This window comes from Dunckerocampus dactyliophorus, chromosome 9 (genome assembly GCF_027744805.1).
Source record: "Dunckerocampus dactyliophorus isolate RoL2022-P2 chromosome 9, RoL_Ddac_1.1, whole genome shotgun sequence".
Taxonomy (NCBI): domain Eukaryota; kingdom Metazoa; phylum Chordata; class Actinopteri; order Syngnathiformes; family Syngnathidae; genus Dunckerocampus; species Dunckerocampus dactyliophorus.
Genome location: NC_072827.1, coordinates 30,524,174 through 30,545,762, shown reverse-complemented (window position 1 = coordinate 30,545,762; position 21,589 = coordinate 30,524,174). Strand labels below are relative to the sequence as shown.

Sequence of the window (21,589 nt, the reverse complement as noted above, 5' to 3'; positions counted from 1 at the left end):
GATCCCACTTCAGTTACCAAATATGGTTACCAAGCGGTTTACTAAATATGGGTCCCACTTTTGTTACTACAGATGGTTACCATGTAGTTTACCAAGTATGGATCCCACTTCAGTTACCAAATATGGTTACCGTACGGGTTACTAAACGTGGATCCCACTTCAGTTACTAAATACATATGTTTACCATACCTTTTACCAAGAATGGATCCCACTTCAGTTACCAAGTATGGTTACCATGCGGTTTACTAAATATAGATCCCACTTCAGTTACTAAATACATATGGTTACCATGCTTTTTACCAAGAATGGATTCCACTTCAGTTACCAAATATGGTTACCATGCGGTTTACTGAATATGGGTGCCACTTCTGTTACTACAGATGGTTACCATGTGGTCTACCAAGTATGGATCCCACTTCAGTTATCAAATATTGTTACCATGCAGTTTACCAAGTAGGGATCCCACTTCAGTTACAAAATACGATTGCCATGTACGATAACTTTTACTATGTTTTCCTTTACTGATTTGGGCACCTGTTAAGCACCGGCACCATGTCAAAAGTACCGATTTGGGGCCGGTATTGGAAAATATGTAAACGATACCCACCCCTACTTAAGTTACCAAGAATGATGCCCACTTCACTGAGCCATTGTGGTTGCCACTTTAATTACAGTATGAAGTGTGGTTCCCGTTTATATTACGCTATACAGTCATGGAAAAAATATTTTACACCAGCCTTGTTTCTTCAGTTTATTGATCCATTTGAATGCCTGGTACAACTAAAGGTCCATTTGTTTGGACAAATCTAATGATGATAACAAATATAGATCATAAGAGTTGAATTCAAGTAGCTGATATCCAGCAGCTTCCATGGTTTTCTTCATAATCACCAAAATCACTTAAGTTCTTACATGAATAGCTATAGCATTGTACTGCCAAAACATTCAACTCTAATGAGTTATTTTTGTTATATTTGTCCAAACAAAGGTACCTTTAATTGTGTCGGGCATTCGAATGAACAAGAAAGTGAAGAAACAAGGGTGGTCTAATCATTTTTCCATGACTGTATGTTCCCCTTTATGCTGCACTGAGATCTGACATAAATTAGACACAAATGTGATTGCCACTTAAATGTGTGATGCAATGCAGTTCGACCATAATAATAAGCGTTATAATCTAGCAGAATGTCGGGTTAGATTGTGCAGGCGTACCTAATGTTGTGCCCAGTGAAAGAGAAGAAGAAGTGTGTCAACTGTGTCCTCTCTTTAAAGGTGATGAAGAGTGCGTGTCAGTGGGTGAGCCACACTGTGTGTTCTCTTGTTTGTGGAGCAAAGAGGCGGGCCCTTCTTGAGGGGGGAAAAGGAGGAATGCGCTGGAAGTTTTCCTGCACACGTTTGAGGAGCGTCTTTCCCCGTCCTTGTCCTGTCCTGTTCTGTCCCGCTTCTCACAGCATGGACATGTGGTCCACTCTGCTGCTCATGTGCGCCGTCCACATCTATATCTGTTCCGCGTATGAAGGTAGGAACCTACACAAATCTCTCTTAAAAAATGTATGAATCCTTCTTTTTATTTGGACAAGGACACGCAGCTGGCCTGGGTTGCTCTCATGGCTTCCCAGCAGTGTGTTCAGATGCGGTGCACTGTTTTTGTTGTGAATTTTTGTGTGTGTTTGAGGAGGGGGTATGGAGCGGGGGGAGTGCAGTGTGCATGCGGGGGGACAAAAAGTAGCACAGCAGCCCAGTCTTCCTCCTTTGCAAGTCTACAAGCCAGCCTTAATGGCCACTTAATACATGTTTAAGCACACACAGGCATGCTTTTTTTAATGAGGACAGGCTGACTTTTCCAGCCTGCAGTTTGGGATCCAACTTGGACTTCAAAGGTGTGCATGCCGTATGTAATCACACATGCTGAAACATGAACACATTTGCACGTCCATACTCATGCATCTTTCTTTATGGGGACATTTAGCCAGCTCCACACAAGAAAAGTGCTTCAGTGACTGCTTCAGTGTGAGTTTATTTCACACGGGTGTGTTTGCTTGTCCTCGCTGTGTTGGCCCACTGCTTCTTTGTTATCACTATTAGTATGTGCATGGTGAATACCAGAAGGCTTTTTTAGTCACGCTGACATGTCCACGGAGCCAAATAGAGATGTATCACTATGACTGGTTTTTAGTAGGAATCAGATGCTATCCAGCGCTTTGACAATTGAATTTAGAATTGGCTGGAATTGTTGTAAATCAACCATGTGGTGACGTGATGGCAGAACATAGCGAGGATCCGTACTTTCTAAAAGACGGCAAAACCCCACATTCTCCACGACGGAGATGGGCTGGTTGTCCGAAGCAATAAATTTGTCTACCTTTTCAGTGATATGCTCAGCCTTTTCACTGTCTTTTGGATATTTGTCTTTCCTCCCAAAGTCCAGAGTTTGTTGCTTGCACTCTTGAAATTGTCATTTTGCAAACATTGCAAGCGGCTGTAGGAATATTTTCATGAGGGGTGTAACGATTCGCTTTAATAACGATTCGATTCGTATCACAATCGGTTGACGATACAAATCGAGGGCAATATTGGTTCATTTAGAACGACACGATCCGGAACGATTCAATAACTTTAAATTGATTCAGTAACTTTTTATCCAAAAATTCAACCAGTCTGACTGTGAAATAAATGCCTGGGTACTGGACAGTGCAGGTGAAGTTTCCTAGATTCCCGTTGGTTGGCTACAGGAGGTGCAGTGTGGTTTTCGTCCTGGTCGTGGAACACTAGACCAGCTCTACACCCTTGAGTGTACCCTGGAGGGTAATTGGCAGTTTGCTGTAGCGGTCTACATGTGCTTTGTGGACTTGGAAAAGGTATTCGACCGTGTCCCTCGTGATGTCCTGTGGGGGGTGCACCGAGAGTACAGGATTGGTGGTGGTAGCGCGCTACTACGTGCCACCACGTGTGAAAAGAGAGCTGAGCTGGAAGGCAAAGCTCTCAATTTACCGGTCAATCTTTGTTCCCACCCTCACATATGGTCATGAGCTTTGGGTCGTGACTGAAAGAACGAGATCGCTGATACAAGCGGCTGAAATGAGTTTCCTCCATAGGGTGGCAGGACTCACCCTAAGAGATAGGGTGAGGAGCTCGGTCATCCGGGAGGGGCTCAGAGTAGAGCCGCTGCTCCTTCACATCCAGAGCAGCCAGTTGAAGGGCTCGGGCATCTCATCCGGATGCCTCCTGGACGCCTCCCTGGTGAGGTGTTCCGGGCATGCCCAGCCGGGAGGAGGCCCCGGGGCAGACCTAGGACACGCTGGAGGGATTATGTCTCACAGCTGGCCTGGGAACGCCTTGGTGTCCTCCCAGTGGCGCTGGAGGAGGTGGCCGAGCACCGGAAGTCTGGGCTTCCCTACTGAGACTGCTGCCCCTGCCATCCAGACCCGGATAAGCGGAGGAAAATGGATGGATGGATGGATGGATATACATGTCGTCTGAAATGGACATTTACCGGACACAGATTGGATGTAGTTGGATCGATGTAGGAATATAAATCGATGTATCGATGAATCATTACACTCAAATCATTATTTCTACACTGCTGACATGGCTTTATTTACTTTCTGGCCTGCTGCAAAAAACAAGCACTATACAGCAGCTGCCGTAAAGCTTGGGTGGGCTCGATCTCTGATCAATAAGAAAAGGCAAAAATCGTCCCACAACTCGAGTTTTTAATTCGCAAAAACGTTGTGAAGGTGTTGCACATGTACCAGACGGGAACCCTTTAAATTGGCTAGAGGAGTTCAGTTTGTCTTTTCACCACTATCTTCTCTCCATTCTTTGTAATGCTCGATCATATGCGTGTCTAAGCTAAAAGATCTACTCTATATACTTCTGTAAACCACCGTTATTGCAATGGAGCAAAAGGACGCATCTTCATCATGAAATGAGAATATAACGAAAATGCCATCTCCTCTGCCTCAGCCCGTCACCGCACGTTAGCATTTAGAGTGCACGCTTCCGCATAATGACAGTTTGTGTTGCGAGCCCACAGAGAGAAGCTAATTGGAAATCAGCCTCTGTAATTGAAAGCCTTTGTCATTCCTGGAGGTTTACCGGGACGACGACGCTTTCATGCCTCCTCCACTGATCACTCATTTTTTATTTTCCCTTGCAATAGAAAGCACCCCGAAGTTAAAAAGAAGACAGGACGGCGATGGCAAGGTGACATGTCGTTAGCTGCCATGTGTCACATGTTCTCTGTGGACATGTTTTGACATGAAACACTCGTGAGCCGGCATGAGTCATAAACGTGCGACAGCGAAAATGCTTTTTTGAGCCGCTAAAGCCACATTCTCGCAATCGGTGCTCGCTTTCACGTGTTTGCGCTTCATCACCTTTCATTGAAATTGCATTCATTCAGATTGAGAGCGCCAAGAATAGCAGTCACGCTTCACTGCAGGTTACAATGCGCTTACAAAGTCTTGGGCAACTTTAGAGGTATATTTTTCCCGTATAAGGTGATCGAATTCCAAATTGTATGTAATCTAATTCTTTTTGGCAAGTGCAGACACCAAAAAAAAGCTTTTTTGTTATTAGCCTCCACTTTGTGTGGCCTCCCCTCACTCTCACTACTTGTATCTTCTTCTGCTCTCTTGCACAATAAAAGTCAGCACATGATGAGTCCAGGCTGTGGTGAAACAGCGTTGTTTCACTTGGCATATGTTCTGCAGCACTTTGGAAGAGAATAAATAGGGCCGACGCTGTTGTGAGTCTCCTCGCATGTATTCTGATGAAACACAAACTGTTTTCTTTTGCATGATGAAAATAGACAAATAATGTGGGATTATTCTGGGACGTGTGTGTACTGGTACTCCTCCAAATCCAATTGCACCATAGAAGAAGAATGACTGTACAGTTATCCCTCGCTGTTTTGTGATTGAATACAGCCTATTATCAGTCTAGAATATTCATATTTAAGCAGATTTTTATGTATTTTTTGCCTAAATTAATCATTTTTAAGCATAAAAATGGCTAAATGATCCATCCATCCATCCATTTTCTATACCGCTTCTCCTCTTTTAGGGTCGCGGGGCATGCTGGAGCCTATCCCAGGTGGCTTTGGGCAACAGGCAGGGTACACCCTGGACTGGTGGTCAGCCAATGGCAGGGCACATATAGACAAACACTCACATTCACACTCACATTCACACCTATGGGCCATTTAGAGTCGCCAATTATCCACAAACATGTTTTTGGAATGTGGGAGGAAACTGGAGTACCTGGAGAAACATGCAAACGGGGAGAACATGCAAACTCCACACAGAAATGCCCCAGGGGAGAATCGACATCTTCCCGATCTCCAGACTGTTCCTGTGTTGGCCAACATGCTAACCAGACCACCGTGCGGGCCGGTTAAATGATCTAAACTACAAATATAAAATATAATATAAATATAAAATACAAATATAAGGCATCAGAATATGCATTTAAGATGCTGTGAATGAGATGTAGTATTCTGCAAAGGTCACTAGGTGTCAGTAATGTTACTGTGATGTTCGGTGAGACACACAAGCACCAGACTCTATCGCCAGAACAACAGGCTTTTATTGCAATTAATGATCTCACCACAGGCACAATAATCCCTAATAAAATATGGTCTTCTGCTGCGGCTGTAATCCACGCCAATCTTAAACTCAACTCTCAAATCCAACATCCCTCGCTGTCCGACCTCCTCTCGGCCGTCGTAGCACTGTATGTATTCATACCAACACACACAAGCACCTATTTATGTCTTCATGGCTTATTTCCTGTTGTGATGTTGATGAGGACTATAGGGGTGTTAGTTCATGTCTTGAGGGCTCTCATAATGTTAAGAACTGCAAACTTTGCACATTTTTTTCTGGGTTTTCATTGTGTTTTTGTCTGGTAATGAACACCCAGTCTTTGCAAAGTGTTTAGATTTTAGGCTGTTGGGCAAAAATGATTGTGAGGTATTTCATTTGCGGTGTGAAAGCAGGCATGGTTTCTACGTCTGTAAAGACAATTTCACAGCTAAGTAGAGAACACTTTTGGTGTCTCATTTTCTCTCATTACTTTTCAGTATATTTTCTCTCTTGGTGAAGTACAAAGTCAAGTTTTCCTTTTTGCCAGTCAGTCGGCGGCACGCAGCAGCTCTTCAGTGAGTGATGATGTGTCATCGCTGTCAAAAGAAAACCTCAGTGGCGGTCGTGGGTTTGTGTGTGTGCCGCCCCAGCGTGGCTGGAGAGGTGTCGGAGGGGGAAAAAAAGCCACATTGAGAAAATGGGCAGCGAGCGCTGACCGAAAGACTGACGTATGAAGCTGAGAGGAGGAGCACAGGAACACACCTCCTCTGTGTGATTCGTGAACAGAGCACACATTCACCGCCCTAACGTGCCGAGGTTAGGGAGTTTAACCCCCTTCCTCACTTCCGCTTATGCGATTGACCTGCTGTGCGCCAGCTCTACGCTCCTACGCATTTATTCACTGTGCTGCAAGTCTACACATCCTGTAGGCTGGATTTACACTGCAGTGACCAAACCTGACAGCATGAAGAGAAACCAAGCATGGAATTCTGTACTGACAATGAATTGGAATCCCAGCCTGAGACATGCAGTGTAAATCCAACCTTCTACCTGTGTTCCCGTTAGATCCACGGTTTTCTAAGTGTGACGCACACCTCCCCTGACGTCATGAGAGGCACAGCACTTTGAAAAAGAATGTAGAAAGAAAGCAGTGCAAAATGGATCCATTTGTTTTCCTTCAACAGCACAGTAAAGCACAGCAGTTTGAAAATAGCGTATAGCTCTTGCCATTATTGCTTTTGATTCCACAATGAGGCACAGCAGAGAATACTTTATTTTTAAAGCTCCTGACTCCAGCTATGCACATTTTTTGGTTGGAAAAAGGAAAGAAGGCTCACTTCATTTATGCAGAATGGATTGATTTTTTTGTTTCAGCAAAAAAGTGCAGCAGTTTGGGAAAACAACAACAAATATGCTAAATGTATATTTTTTTAGGCCTGTCGCGATAACAAATTGTGCTGGACGATGATTGTCCTACAAATTATTGCCAATAAACGATATTATTGTCAACATTATTTATTTTTTTTTCATTGATGTAATGAGAATATTTGGCATAGTAGCTTGAATACACCGCCTTAAAAGCAGTAAGCTAACTTATCAAAAGTATTTAAGATTGTAATTGGAATGTTAAGAGCTTTTAAATCAAAGAAATTAAACAAACAAACAACAGAAGAAATTAAACAAACAAAAAAAGACCAAAAAAAACAATGAAAATAAAATGGACTGTCTCTTTTCGTAAAAATTCCACTTAAATAAAAATCACAATCAGAACCAAAAACAATAAAAAAATGACTTGTAAGGAAAAAAAAGACTTCAATAAAAAACAATATAAACAATAAATAAAATCTGTTTGATTGCATTCAAGTGTTCTTCGGTGCAGTTAGTTAGCACAAGAGCAACACACGTCCCCTTCCGTGGGAACGTCTCCTTGTCCCGCCTCTCCCCACTGGGACAAAGAGACTGAATGACTGACAGGAGGGTTCACTCACTCCGTTCATTCTGCGATAGAAGCGACACGCCCAGGTGTTAAGACAGATGCACAGAGTGAACCTTCTTGTCATCCAGCCTGTTTGGTCGAGAGAGAGAGAGAGAGAGAGGAGGAAAACAAACGCACGTGCACGTGTCAATATATCGAGGCCGGCAAAATGATCAAATTTGTTTTTATTTATCGTGCGGTTAATTGATGTATTGATTAGCATGACAGGCCGACCCATGATTTGAAAAATGTTAGCAACTTCACAACATTGATGAATTTTTTTGCATCCCACGCAGGCACAGCAGCTTTGGAAAAAAAGGGAAGAGAAAAATGATTTTTTTTTTTAAAGCTGCTAAACCCAGCTATGCACATTTCTGTTTAAATAAAAAAAAAAAATGTAAAAAAAAAAAAAAGAGAAAAATGCTTGCTTCATTTATGCACAATGAATTTTTCCTTTTTGTTCCGACAATAATGCGCAGCAGTTTGGGGAACAAACGCAAATTTTTGGGCCCTGCGACGAGGTGCAACAGTTTGAACATTTTCAGCAGTTGCACAAAATTTGGGGGAAAAATGCTTACTTCAGTTATGCAAAACGGTTTGATTTTTTTTTTGTCTTAACAAAAAAAGCACAAGACTATGCAAAACTGATACATTTTTGGTGCGGCTACACAAAATTGATCAATTATTCGGCCCTATAATGAGGCACAGCAGCTTTAAAAAAAGCAAAGAAAAAAATAATTTTTAAAGCGCCGCTATGCAAAATGGACCACTTTTCTGTTCCCATATTGAGGTGCAGCTATTCAGAATGCGTGATGTTTTTGTTGTTCCTCCAATAAAGTGTCAGCTTGAAAAAGAGAAAGAGGGAAAATGCATTTCTAAAGCTGCCTTTTTCAAACTTCAGGTATTAAAATGGATGTTTTTGTTTGTGTAATGAGGCGCAGCTCCAATGTAAGACTCCCAAAAAGAACGGAGACGAAAGGCACTAAAAGAGAGCTAAAGTGTTTCCAAGGATTTCTACACATTTTTTACAACATCACTTTTGTGAGAGAAAAATCATTGGGCCTCATGTCCGACGTGGACGGAAGAAAAAGGATCATTTGAGGTTCACTCTTTCTGCATGACTTCAACCCAAACACGCCCCCACGCCCCCACTCGCGCTCTCACTTGTGAGTCTGTTTCAGATGTAAAAGCAATTTTTAAAAACGTGATCCTGGAGATGTCATCCCAGGAGGGTGCATTTAAAACATTGCCTAACATCTTGGATGCTTGTCTTTTTCTTCTTGCTTTTTCTTCATCCTTTGCTTCCATCCCCAGGGTCAGGACAGCGCGCCTACGGAGATGATGAGGACTGGTATTCTCATGCATTTCAAGGTGATACCATTGTGATACAGCAAATACTCTGATCAATGCTCCTGTTTATTTGATTCCGAGTGGAAGTTAGCCGAGTGTGAGCGTCCTCAGGGTTTGAGCCAGCAGGAAATAAACTGCAGATTTGGATTCCCACTAGAAGCATGTGGGCCCCTCGAACTTGGCAAATCATCTTTTACGTAAGCGTCATAGATTTGTGTTCAGTCTGGGAGGCAGAGAGATGTTTGTTTTCTTCCTATTGATGATCACAGAGGGAGATTTGCGGGTTAACGTTCAGCTTTTATGCTAGGCTGGACGATGGTTGACATGGTAACTAGTGCTACTTAAAGGCTGCACACAGGAAATCAACAGCAATCGCGGTGCAATCCAATCCTTTAGACGAGCTCCTGCAGCCTTTTTCTTTGTTGATCTCTTAAGGCAGTAAGCGGACTTGGCTTTAATGCTGGCTCTAAGAAGCAGGGATGCTCCAGGCAGGGTTTTATGCTGCCGATTCCGATACCGATCTTCCATGATTGAAATCGGCTGATACCGATCACACAGATCAAGAGTACATTTTTAAATGTACTTTTGTGTATATGATATGAAAAAGGTAACCATAAAATCACCTTCATTTAGACAAAAACATATTTGACAGCACATATCACTCATGAAACTTACAGAAGAAGATGATGGGTTTTAAGGCTGTAAAAGCCCCCACCATACACTTGATACACTTTTCTCAGACAGTGACTGTTGACGTACTACACTGCTGATGGGGATGTCATACAACTTCATGTCAAAAAATCCCAACTACCCCTTTAAGGAGACTTAGGAGAGTACATACTGTAGTTTGATGGCGTTAGCAGGACTTCCAGGTATCATGCAGGGGGGTCAGCAAACCCACTGTCTTCCTCCGCTGGTCATCTAGTCACATGAATTCAATTCGTTTTCGGGTTCCGCACATGTGAGCGAGTGTTCAGCGTTTGCTACATTTAGCTGCCGCTTGACTGATGATCACATCGTGAGCCCCGAAAACTCGCCATACTCCGTCAAGGGTTTGTTCTTCAAATGCCGCATTAAATTCAGGCTTTTAGGCGCCACCCCGGCAAGATATTTCTTGGCATGTTTTGCAGGGTGCAAAATTGATATGACTCGCACAAATGACATACAGACATGAACGCCTGTGCAGTGTGAAGGAAAGGAAAGTGGGCTGGAGACGCTTGCTACAAGCTGCATGCTGCAACAGTACGAGCCGCAGGTGATCGACTTTTGTGACCGGCGTTCAAAGGCGTTTCTCGGCATATGCCGATCACGTGCTTTTTCACGGATATTGGCCGATGTTGATCGGTGGCCGATCGATCGGAGCATCCCCGCTAAGCTGTTATGTATATTTCAAGAAAAGAAACATCTCAGCTTTGTGAGGAAGGCGAAAAGGCGTATTATTAGTATGGACTTCGGTCTTTGCTCTTTTTTCCCATTTTTTGTTGTCTTTTTTCTAATCTTTCCAAGTACAGTCGTCTCTTGTTTATCACGGTTAATTAGTTCCAGACCTGACCATGATAAGTGAATCTCTGCAAAGTAGGATTCAATATTAATCAATGGAATATTTTTGTAGTTAGAGCATAGAAGCCCTGTTTAGGACTTTCTGAAAATGTTTTTTTAACCATGATTAGAGACCTGTAGACATGAAATAACACCCCTAGAGCCACCTTTACACTCCTATTAGTTTTTGTTGACACCACACTGCTCAACTATAATGAGCAGGCTACAGGATCACTGCAGGCACACAAAAGACGGCCTCCGCTTTAAACACAGCATGCAAACTAGTTAGCCTCCAGTTTAGTTATTCTGAATGTAAGAAAGGCTTTCAAACAGAGGGGGCAAGAAGGACAAAGTAAGAGGCCATAAACCACTTCCACAAGGTATGTGAGGAGAACTTTTTTTCCATGCAGTGTGAAGGTAGTGTAATCAGCTAATGTGTCATCAGTGCAACATCACTGCTGCCCAGTGACCAGAATACGACATATGGCAACCACGAAACAGCAAAAAACAAAACAAACAAAAAAACACTCCGCTGACGTCAGATTCCCCCCAGAGATGATCTGAGGGTTCAAGCGATCTGTGATTTCATCAGCCATGATGATGGCAGCTCTTTACCATCATTGAGGGGACCAGCTTTTGTAGGCTAGTAAACCCCTGAGAACCACGGTTTGCCATTTTTTAAAATGTTTTTATTAATAGTAGTCATGTCATGTCATGATATTCGATTAGGATAAATCTACTGGTCACATCCAGCGTTGTTTGAGTTGTTCTTACCTCCAAGTATAAACAGACTACAACTCCAGATCATAATTAAAAAAAAATGTATTTATTGGTTATCGGTATCAGAAGCAGAAAGTTTATTATTATGATTGGTATCGTCGTTAAATAAATATTAATAATATTTAATAAAATTAATAAAAATGAACAAAAATTACAATTAAAAAATTATTTTGAAATTATTTTAAATGTCGTTTTGTTTGTTTCTCATAATATTCAGACTTAAAAAAAACATTAGTAAAATGAATATGAATAATGTATATTCTTGGGAAATTGCAGCTGTTTTTTCCATTTATGCTTTTTTAATTTTACAACTATTTCAACTTTTTTCTTTTTTTCTCACAATTATGACTTTATTCCCATATTGTTTTACTTTATTCTTGTAACATCAAGTCTTTCTTGAATATTTCAACTTTATGCTACTAAAATGATGTTATTTTTCCTCATAATATTACAATTTATTCTCATAAAATTACTACTTTTTCCCGTATTAGTACAACTTTTTCTATATACAGTGTTCCCTCGCGCTCTTGCGGTTCACCTTTTGTGGATTCACGGTTTTGCGGATTTTTCTTCTCCCTTCTGTTTTTTTAAATGACAGCGTCTGAACGCTGTTCCAGGCCGAGCCGGGCCATTTATTGTGGGAAGTTGAGTGTCCCTCTCTTCCCTCTCTCGTCTGTCTGCACCGCACATTGTTTTCTGCGTCCTGCCGTGCTGCCATGTCTCCTGTGTCATTGGTAGCTTGCTTGCTAGCTTGTAATGACTGTTCAGCTTGTCTGCAGCAATGTGTTTTAACAAGGATACAAAACGCTCCGGTACAGCGGAACGGCACCAGGATGAAAAGGCGGGGTCACAGGAGTGAAATATGAGTGACTTCATAATTTCTTGTGTTGATCATTCAGGTTGATCGTTAAAATACAAACTACGGTTTTAACTTTTTGGAGAGTGTTTAAACTAGAGAGAAATGTGCGAGAATGTTATTGCCTGCCTGAGAAAAGTGTATGAGGTCTTTTGCAGCCTTAAAACAAATGAAGTTGGCTACTTCACGGCTTTCACTTATTGCGGGCTATTTTGGGAACCGATCTCCCGCGATAAACGAGGGAACACTGTACTTTATTCTTGGAAAACTACTGCTTGGAAAATCTCTTGATAAATTATATTTTTTTTTACATGTGCTGCAGGCCACAAATGGCCCCCAGGCCGCACTTTGCACATCCCCGATATAGGGATTATTGCTCCATATGAAATAGAAAATACTGCACGTAATGTGTTGGAAATGAAATGTTGAATGCAGTCTCTTCTGGGACGCTGGTTGAGAGTTACAATGTCTCACATTACAATTCGTCTGTTCCAGAATGAAACTGCTGCCATTCTAAAACTGAACAAGCAATGTTTTCATGCTCATGCAAGTGTAAAAATAAGTTCACGGCTGTTAATATTAACGGCAACGACGTAATGTGAAGGTCAAGCACGTTACAGGTTTTATTTTTGAACATTCTTCATTGTTATACAAGTGTCAAAAGAAGCTAACCGCTGTAAAATGTTAAAAACAATAAAACCAGTCCACGTCTGACTGCGTGTGAGTCTGCGTACTTCATACGCTCTTCTGCTCGGCCACCTCTTTCGGTATTCAAAGGCAAAGAAAAAGCAAAATAGTAAAGCCTTTGATGCTCACTGAACTGAGGTCTCCTGTGACATCATGTGTGCAATTTCATGTTGTTTTCCAGAAAATGTGGTTGGGTTCCGAAGTCTACATAACTTAATAACTTCACAACTCTCAGATCTTACTTTGGAGGTTCCACTTGATTTAAAATAATTCTATTATTATTACATATTGATTTAATCATTATTGATATTTTCATTTTCCTTTATTATTATTATTACTATTATTGATTATGGTTATTGATTTGTATTTGTATTTGCATGGCTGTGCATTTTTAGACATTCCACTGAAATTGTTTTTTTATTTATTGATTGATTTAGTGGAATGTCTAAAAATGCACAGCCATGCAAATACATATAAAAAATAACCATAATCAATAATAGTAATGATAATAATTGTTTTATTTTTACATAGAAGAATTGTTTTATTTCTGTATTGATTTATTTATGTTTTTGTTGACAGCCAAATTATAAATGCTCGACTTTTATTTATTTATTGATTGATTTCTATAGTTTTGAATCGCGTTGCTTTTGACGTTAAAGGTTCCACTGTAAATGTAAACAGCTCCCTCTGCTGGATCGGGTTGGGCACTGCTACGCTGTTTTACTCAGCCCCTCTTGCAGACATACCAAATAAGGTCATAAGAAATCCAATGCATCCGAGCGCCACTTGATGCTATCCATCCCCCCCTCCTAACAAAGATCCTTCAAAACATCCATTCTCGAGTCGACTCTCTGCACTTTTTAGGGACGGCATGGTGCGCGCCAATAAAGGTGAAACATGGCGACGTGAGCTGCCGCACTCCCAGAGGAGAGCACTCCAAGAACGTCATGGGAACGCGCTGTAAAATCCGCTGCAAGCAAGGATACGAGACGCCGAGCACGGAGGTGGTGTGCATGGCCAGCAAACACTGGTCGTCCAACTACGCATGTCGGGGTGAGTGTCGTTCTCCAAAGCTGCCACTTTGCTGTAATTGTCTTCTTCTCGTCCGGGATACGTTTCCCAGGCGTTTTCTTCCTTTTTTTTAATTATTGTATAGCTTTCTACTTCATTTTGGAACATCCTTGCAAGTACTTCTTTCTCTGGCAGAGATCCGCTGTCCCAAGATGAGCATGCCCGCTAATGGCGGCTACAAGTGTTCAGACGGCTCCTACTACAACTCCCGCTGTGAGTTCTTCTGCTCGCCCGGATTCACTCTGAAGGGCTCCAAGACGGCCACCTGCCAGCACAACAAGGCTTGGAGCGCCACGGTCCCCACCTGTGTCGGTAAGCTAGCGCATTGTTGTTGTTGTTTTTAAGCCTTGGACGACCGTGAACGCTCCAAATAACCCGAGGTCTCCGATTACATCAGAAAGCATAGCTATTCATAGCCGTGGTCTTGTAGTTGGACGTAACTGGAAGTATCATGAACGATTAACATTCACAGCTTTATCTATCTCTGCCTGCGCTTTAAAATGACTACTATTATTGTTATTACTTGAATTCAGTAGTGTTTCTCACCTTCTTTATCAAAATACTGGCGCTTGCAACTTTCTTTGGCACCATCTTGGGCTATTTTGCAGCCACGATCAAAAGAAAAGCAGAGACTTGAGGTGCGAATTCAAGAAAAAACACTCATGGTAAAACAGGAAAGTGGTGTCCGTGTTGATCTTGCTGCTTCATCCTGTCTTTGGCAACAGTCACGTAAAAGTAAGCATAATTGTTCATTTATCCCTTTTATTCATCATGTATGCAGGCAGGTTATGCATTTATATGTATTTTATATTAGCATTTTTCTCTTTCTGGGACACATGAATTGGATTTACATTATTTCTTATGGATTCAGTTGGACCTTCTGATGAATGAATGAATGAATCAATGAATCCGCTGTATAACGGTACGTTTTTTTTCCTTTCCTTGCTGTCTTTTCCATTACTCGCAGATATCGATCCTCCAAAAATCAAGTGTCCTCATGTGAAGGACAAGTGGGCAGAACCAGGCAAACTCACGGCCAGGGTGAGGTGGGATACTCCCGAGGGCGTGGACACGGCCGATGGCGTCCTTACAGAGTATGCCGGGGTCCTGTTGGGTATTCCACGGCGCCATCGCACAAAGAATGATGAAACCATCATGTCCTTTTGCAGCGTGATCCTGAAAGGGAAACCTCCCAAGTCCGACTTCCCAGAGGGTCTCCACAAGATGTCCTACACCGTGTTGGACCGCGCAGGGAACAAAGGGTCTTGCCGCTTCACTGTCAGAGTGAGAGGTGGGATTCAAAAAGGATTCCAACTCTTTGATGCGCGCGTGTAGACACTCACTGTACTTTAGGACTCGGTTAGTAACCAAGTATGACGAGAGGGGCTTTTCAAATACTCATACTAATACTTTATTCATTTATTCCATTGGGGAAAATATAATAATAATATAATAATAATATTTGAATTTTTGTGCAGGGAGTCATATTTGGCGACTGAAGTGGGATTGACTCAACATTTTAGGAAAAAAACCTTGAAAAAAACCCTCTTTCTATTTATATATTTATTTTTATTTTATAATGCATTATTATGATTATTTTTTAGTATTACATTGCTGTATATTTTTATATTTTAGATTTTTATATTAGATTTTAGAAAATTTATATATGTAAATATTATTTATATATTATATTATGATAGATTGTTATTTAATTTAACATTTTTAAATTTTATTTTGTATGTCCAGTTTTTTCTGTCTTAAAAAACAATTTAAAATACTTATTTGTGTTTTGGTTAAAAAAAAAAAAAAAAGCCAGGGTAGTATTACTGTATGTACAACGGAGTAAAAAAATCAGCGATTTTGAGAATAACATCGGAAATTTACGAGAATAATGTTGTAAATTTATGATAAAAAAAACTTGTAACATTACGAGAACAAGGCTGTATATTTAGGAGAATACATTTGTAAATTTCCAAGAATAAAGTCATAAATTTACTGGAAAAAACTGGTAATATTATGAGAATAAAGTTGTTCATTTCCCAGAATAAAGTCGTAAATTTACTAGAAAAAGCTTGTCCTATTACGAGAATAATGTTGTCTAAATTTGTATTATTTTAATACTCCGTCGTAAGGATGAAGTATTTTTTTCCAATACGCCATGAGCCATTGTACTGTCAAATGAGCCGTGAGCCACAAATGTCTCGCAGGCAGGACTTTGGAGGCCCAAACCTGCAAATGTGCTTGTCATCCACATCGTACTGGATAGGAAGCAGGCCTGGTGTTGTGACCGCACGCCCACTGTCTTCTTCTCTAGTGCGACGCTGCAGTCCTCTCTCCCCTCCTGACAACGGATACATGAAGTGTGACAGCGACGAAGACAACTACGGCGCCACCTGCGACTTCACCTGCGCGGGCGGCGCCGATCTACAGGGCAGCGCCGCCAGGGTGTGCCAGTACGGACTCACCTGGTCCGGAAGTGACACCACCTGTGCGCGTATGTATTCAACTAATTATAACAAACAAAATGTTATCTTATTCAGTTCATGAATTTATTCATTACTTGAATTCATTAACTTTGTATTTATTTAATACGTGTCTGAAAAATGTTTTTTAATGAGTTTTTTTAAATAAAAATGTTAGGAGCAGCAGTTATTATGATGCAATACCGTTTTACAACCACAATAATAACATATTCAGATTTATTTTGATAAATTATATAAAATTATTTTGGGCTTTAATATATTTTCAGTTGAAATAAATGCATGAAAAAAATGTATTCAATACAAGATTAGATTTTGTGTTTTTAATAAATTAATGGATAGTTTAATACATTTCCTTTTATATTTAATGAGTGAATTAATTAATTCCCATTTAATGATGTTCACCTCATGTATGTGGAAGAGCTGTTATTCACACATAAGAAAAATATAGAATTAGCAATTCCCATGATGCAATAAAATAAAATATTATATAAAATAATGTTTTTAATGTACCATAATATAATATGTATGTTATAACTAATATCTAATCATTATTTTCTTATTTTTTCTCACTTTCTTTTAGATTATGTTATATTTTTTGGTTTATTTTGTATATCGTGGGTGTCCAAACTATTTCCAGTCACGAAAAAATTGCATCTGAGCTTTGTGATATTGTGTACGTGAAAAAGCTATTATTAGCATGAACTTTGCCCTTTGTTCGTTTTCATTTTCTTATATTTGACTTTCTTCATAAAAAAAATAAAACTTCCTTTTGTACATTAGGACTTTATTCTCATAATAGTTTGACTTTATTTTGATAATTTTACTTTTTCCCCAACCTAATTTTCCAAAACCAACGTACAACTTTGTTTTGTTTGTTTCTCATAATATTCTGACTTTTGTAAAAATAACGTATTTTTTCTTTAATATTTCAACTCCGTTGCTAAAATGACACTATTTGTCCTCATAGTGTAATATTACATTTTATATATTACTTTTTGTAAAAATGCAACTTTTTTTTCTCTTAATATTTGGACTTTATTCTCAAAATGTCAGCTGTTCTTTTACGTCCAGTCAGTTTCCTTTCCTGAATTCTTTTTTTTTCCGATAATATTTTGACTTTATTGTTGCGACATTATAACTTTTTCCGCAACCATATTTTCCAAAAATTACACAAAATATTATGACTTTTAAAAAATAAAAAAATGTAACTCTATGCTACTAAAATGACATTTTTTTCCTCATAATATTACGACTTTATTCTCGTAAAAATGTTTCCATTTTTCTGGTGTTGTTGTTTTTTTTTTTTTAGAGTTTTCTTGTTAAGTTATACTTTGTTCGCGGGCCAATAAAAAAACAGCCGCCTGCCGAAAATGGCCCCCAGGCTGCACTTTGGACACCTATGCTGTACAGTATATTCAAAGAGACCACAGCTGCTGTGCTGTGTGAGAGCATACGTTGGTTACTGTTGTGTTCACGTGTGTGATATCACAAACACAGCTGCAATAAGCCTCGTTATTCCCCTGACAAAAGGAACACTGAGAGTTTGTTTGATACATGATGTGGAATTCAGCCCAAAATGTTGTGCCTTCTTGGCCGTGCACGGAATAACAAACCAGGCTGAAAACACAACCAGAGTAATGTCTGAAGTGTTCCTCGTCTATTATTCATGCTGCTTATTTATCTGCTTTTGCCTCCGGCGCGCTCATTTCACAGTCTGAACCGGCCTAAATGTATTCCTCTGTCGTCGCATTGCCTCGTTCCGTCACGCTTCATTGTCCTCATCGCAGCCATGAACATTAACGTGGGGGTGCGCACGGCGGCCGCCCTGCTGGACCAGTTCTACGAGAAGCGACGACTGCTCATTATCTCTGCCCCGACGGCTGCCAATCATAATTACCGCTTCCAGATGACTAATCTGCAGGTGAGGCCTGGAAGAAATAGCTGCCTGTTTCCTCTCTACAATGTTGTATGAGTGGCAAACATGCAGGGTTTGGGGGTGGGGGTGGGGGAGGGGGGGGAGAAGACACAGACACCTCCTCTAATTAGGCTATTCTCAGAGTCCGCCTTGTCACAAGCTACTAAGTCATGGTGACATCATGACATCGCCTTTCCAACACAATGAAAATCAGCAGCTGGGTCCAGCACGGGTGATGGGTCCATTGGGGTGGTCCCCTGGGGCTCCTTCCGACCACAAGGCAACCCCCTGGAGACAAAGGACCCTTAATGTGTTCCACCAGGGATTGTGGTTCCAGTCAAGCCCCACAGGACCCAACCCTTGCCTGGCTCGAGCGTGAGGGGGCCCACCCTTGACTGGCCAGACTTAGAACCCTTACGTGTAGTACCACTGTGGGTGCTGGGTCCATGGGCATAATCACCCAACCAGGCCCATGAATGAGGGCCCAACCACCTGGCGCCTGTGACGAGGAGCCCCTGGCATCCCTTGCCTCCCCTGGGAAGGAAAACCCAACCCAGGGTGCCCATGTTGCACTGGAAACCTTTTCCTCGCGGGGTGGTGGGTCCATGGGTGTGGGTCCATAGGCTGAGGCCCCACAGGTGAGACCCAACCACCAGGTGCCCTCACCCTGGCCTGGCTCCTGTGTGAGGGGGCCTGCTCTCGTCTGCCACCCAACTCACATGATGCTGCAATTCATACATGTCTTTGCTGCGGTGATGGGTTCTCCTGTCCTGCTCCAACCGGGACCCACATGGGAGGGCCCAACCACCTGGCACCCCCTGTGTACTCCTCCCCCTGGCCTGGCTTCCACCTTTGATCTTCTAATCTATGATATGCAAGCTGTTAAAGTGGTGTCTCTGGTGACAACAGCACGCCCAGTGTGGACTGGACCTGCGTCACGTGACTGTCATTGAGCTGGTCGGGACTTACCCGGCCCAGATTGGCCGCATTCGACACAGGCTTCTCCCCCCAGTGCTGTCATTGCAGCTCAGGTACTCACACACACACACACACACACACACACGTGTGTTTGTTTGGTAGTCACTGTCCTGTGCGTTGCCCAGGTTGTTGCTCCAGATTCCTCAAAGGTCCTTCCAGATGCTCGTGGTGGACAAGCAGGGCACGGACAAACAGCGCTACCCGTTCCCCATCACGGCGGCCGAGCTGTTCACCACCATCGACACCTTCCCCCTGCGCAAGGACGAGATGGTCCTGCAGCAGGCGGCCGGACAGAGCTGTCAATCATAACGGGGCCCCCGTGGACCTGGCCCCTAGACTTGCAGCACGCACTTGTGCAGGAAGTCACACAGTCCACGAGGTGTGCGCGTGTGTGCGTGTGTGCGCGTGTGTGTGTGTATCAAGTCACATGTCACGACAATCATATTGATTCCTGTGTCTTGTCTACCTGTTTTTTACTTTTTTAACGATTGTTTCTCAAAAGAAAAAAAGTTTTGTACAAAAACGTATTGTTACTGTATGGAGTGGAAAGATGTGCTATTTATGTCCCACTTGAATTCTAATAATAACATGAATCATAAATATCATAACAATAACGTATTCTCACACTCGCCATCGCCATGGGAGTCATGCACGTGTGCATGGTCTGGTCCAGGGTCAAACTGTGGCCATCATAAAACACTTTTTAACTGGGGAGCGCTCTCTTTAAATAGAGGATCTTTGACTGGTGTTTTTGCGGTTGGTCTTTAAAAACAGCAAAATGCTCCTGTCGTATAAATTATCCTTGACTGGAGGTTTTTTTTTTTTTTGTAGTACAGTACATCCTCAAAATCAGTGGTCCTGCCATAGAGAGGATCTTTGAATAACCACAGAAAGCTCCTGTCATTTAAAGGATCTTTGACCAGCATCTTTTTTGTAGCTCAAGCCAAGTGCTCCTGTTATATAGAAGAGCTATGACTGGTGTTTTTATTGGTGCCCTGTAATATAGATGATCTTTGACTATTGTTTTTGCAAGGTCTTTAAAAACACCAGAGTGCTCCTGTTTATATAGATGATCTTTCACTCGTGTATTTTTTTGTTTTTTTTTTTGCAGTACATTATTCAAAAACACACATCACTCCTGCCATATAGAGGATCTTTGACTGCTGTTTTTGTAGTAGGTCCTTCAAAGCAACTGAGCACTCCTTTCATACAAAGGAGTTGGTCGGTCCTTAAAAACGGCACAAGCGCTGCTGTTATAGAAGATCTTTGACTGCCAATTTCTTTTGGGGTTTTTTCGCAGTGCAACTTTTGAAAACATCAGAGCACTCCTGTCATACAGAGGATCTTTGACTGCCGTTTTTGAAGTAGGTCTTTAAAAACAGCAGGCTACTCCTGTCATATAGAGGATCTTTGACTAGTGTTTTGGAAGTAGGTCCTTAAAAAAAGCAAAGCACTGCTGTTAAATAGAAGCTCCTCGACTGGCGATTCCTTTTTTTTTCGCAGTGTAACCTTAAAAACATCAGCGCACTCCTGTCACACAGATGATCTTTGACTACTGTTTTTGCAGTTCAGTATGTCTTGAAAGGAAAACTGCACTTTTTTAAAAAAATTTTGCCCATCGTCCACAATCCTTATGAAACAAGAACACAAGAGGAAATGAGTTAGCATGAGCCCGCTAAAACTGCACATCCTGGGAGCTATTTTGACAATAAAGCCCTAAAAAACCCCTCAAAAACGGCAACAGTGTTGCATTTCCATAAGTGATCTGAATATTAACCAACTACAGCGATGTTGTTATTGTAGCAGCTAACAGGAAAAACTACATTCATCTGGCGGAGTAACACGACGCCTCGCTCGTCTCAGCGTCACTCACAACGCCTCCAGCCACTGCAACGGGACAGACGGAAGACTGGATACTAAAAAAAGTGCAGTTTTCTTTTATAAACAGCAGGGCTCTCCTGTTATTTAGAGGATCTTTGACTGTTTCTTTTTTTTTTTTTTGCAGTACATCCTTCAAAAAAAAGTGAGCTCCTGTTATATAGATGACCTTTGACTAGCGTTTTTGTAGTAGGTGCTTAACAAAAGCGAAGCACTCCTGCTATAAACATGATCTTCAACTGGTGATTTTTTTTTTGTAGTGCAACCTTAAAAACATCAGAGTGCTCCTGTCATGCCGATGATCTTTGACTTGTTTTTGCAGCATGTCTTTAAAACAGCAGGTTGCTCGTAGATGATCTTTGACTTTAGTGTTTGTTTTGTTTTTTCCTTCAACAACACAGAGTACTCCTGTCACATAAAAGATCTTTGCCCAGCAAAAACAATTTCTTTGAACAGCCTTATTCTAAAGTGTAGTTTCAACGCATAAAA

The 21,589-nt window shown here is 41.5% G+C and overlaps 1 protein-coding gene across 2 annotated transcripts; it reads left to right on the top strand.

Moving 5' to 3' along the window:
- Positions 1-1,279: 1,279 nt before the first annotated feature.
- On the top strand, positions 1,280-21,543 carry srpx (sushi-repeat containing protein X-linked). 2 transcript variants are annotated; one of them, XM_054788015.1, is made up of 10 exons: positions 1,281-1,519; positions 8,878-8,934; positions 13,640-13,828; positions 13,982-14,158; positions 14,814-14,940; positions 15,016-15,137; positions 16,161-16,340; positions 18,117-18,250; positions 19,154-19,275; positions 19,348-21,543. In XM_054788015.1, exons 1-10 carry the CDS (start codon positions 1,369-1,371, stop codon positions 19,529-19,531), a joined length of 1,443 nt encoding a protein of 480 aa, XP_054643990.1. In that variant the 5' UTR covers positions 1,281-1,368; the 3' UTR covers positions 19,532-21,543. The 2 variants fall into 2 exon arrangements, with proteins under 2 accessions (XP_054643991.1, XP_054643990.1); XM_054788016.1 differs by lacking the exon at positions 8,878-8,934 and having other exon boundaries at positions 1,280-1,519.
- The last annotated feature ends 46 nt before the right edge of the window (positions 21,544-21,589 follow it).

Bases quoted from the DNA above. Each gene is read 5' to 3' on its own strand.
- srpx (XM_054788015.1), top strand. From the start codon at position 1,369: ATGCGCTGGAAGTTTTCCTGCACACGTTTGAGGAGCGTCTTTCCCCGT. The intron at 8,935-13,639 runs GTGATACCATTG...TGCACTTTTTAG, and splicing joins GTATTCTCATGCATTTCAAG to GGACGGCATGGTGCGCGCCA. The intron at 15,138-16,160 runs GTGGGATTCAAA...CTTCTTCTCTAG, and splicing joins CTTCACTGTCAGAGTGAGAG to TGCGACGCTGCAGTCCTCTC.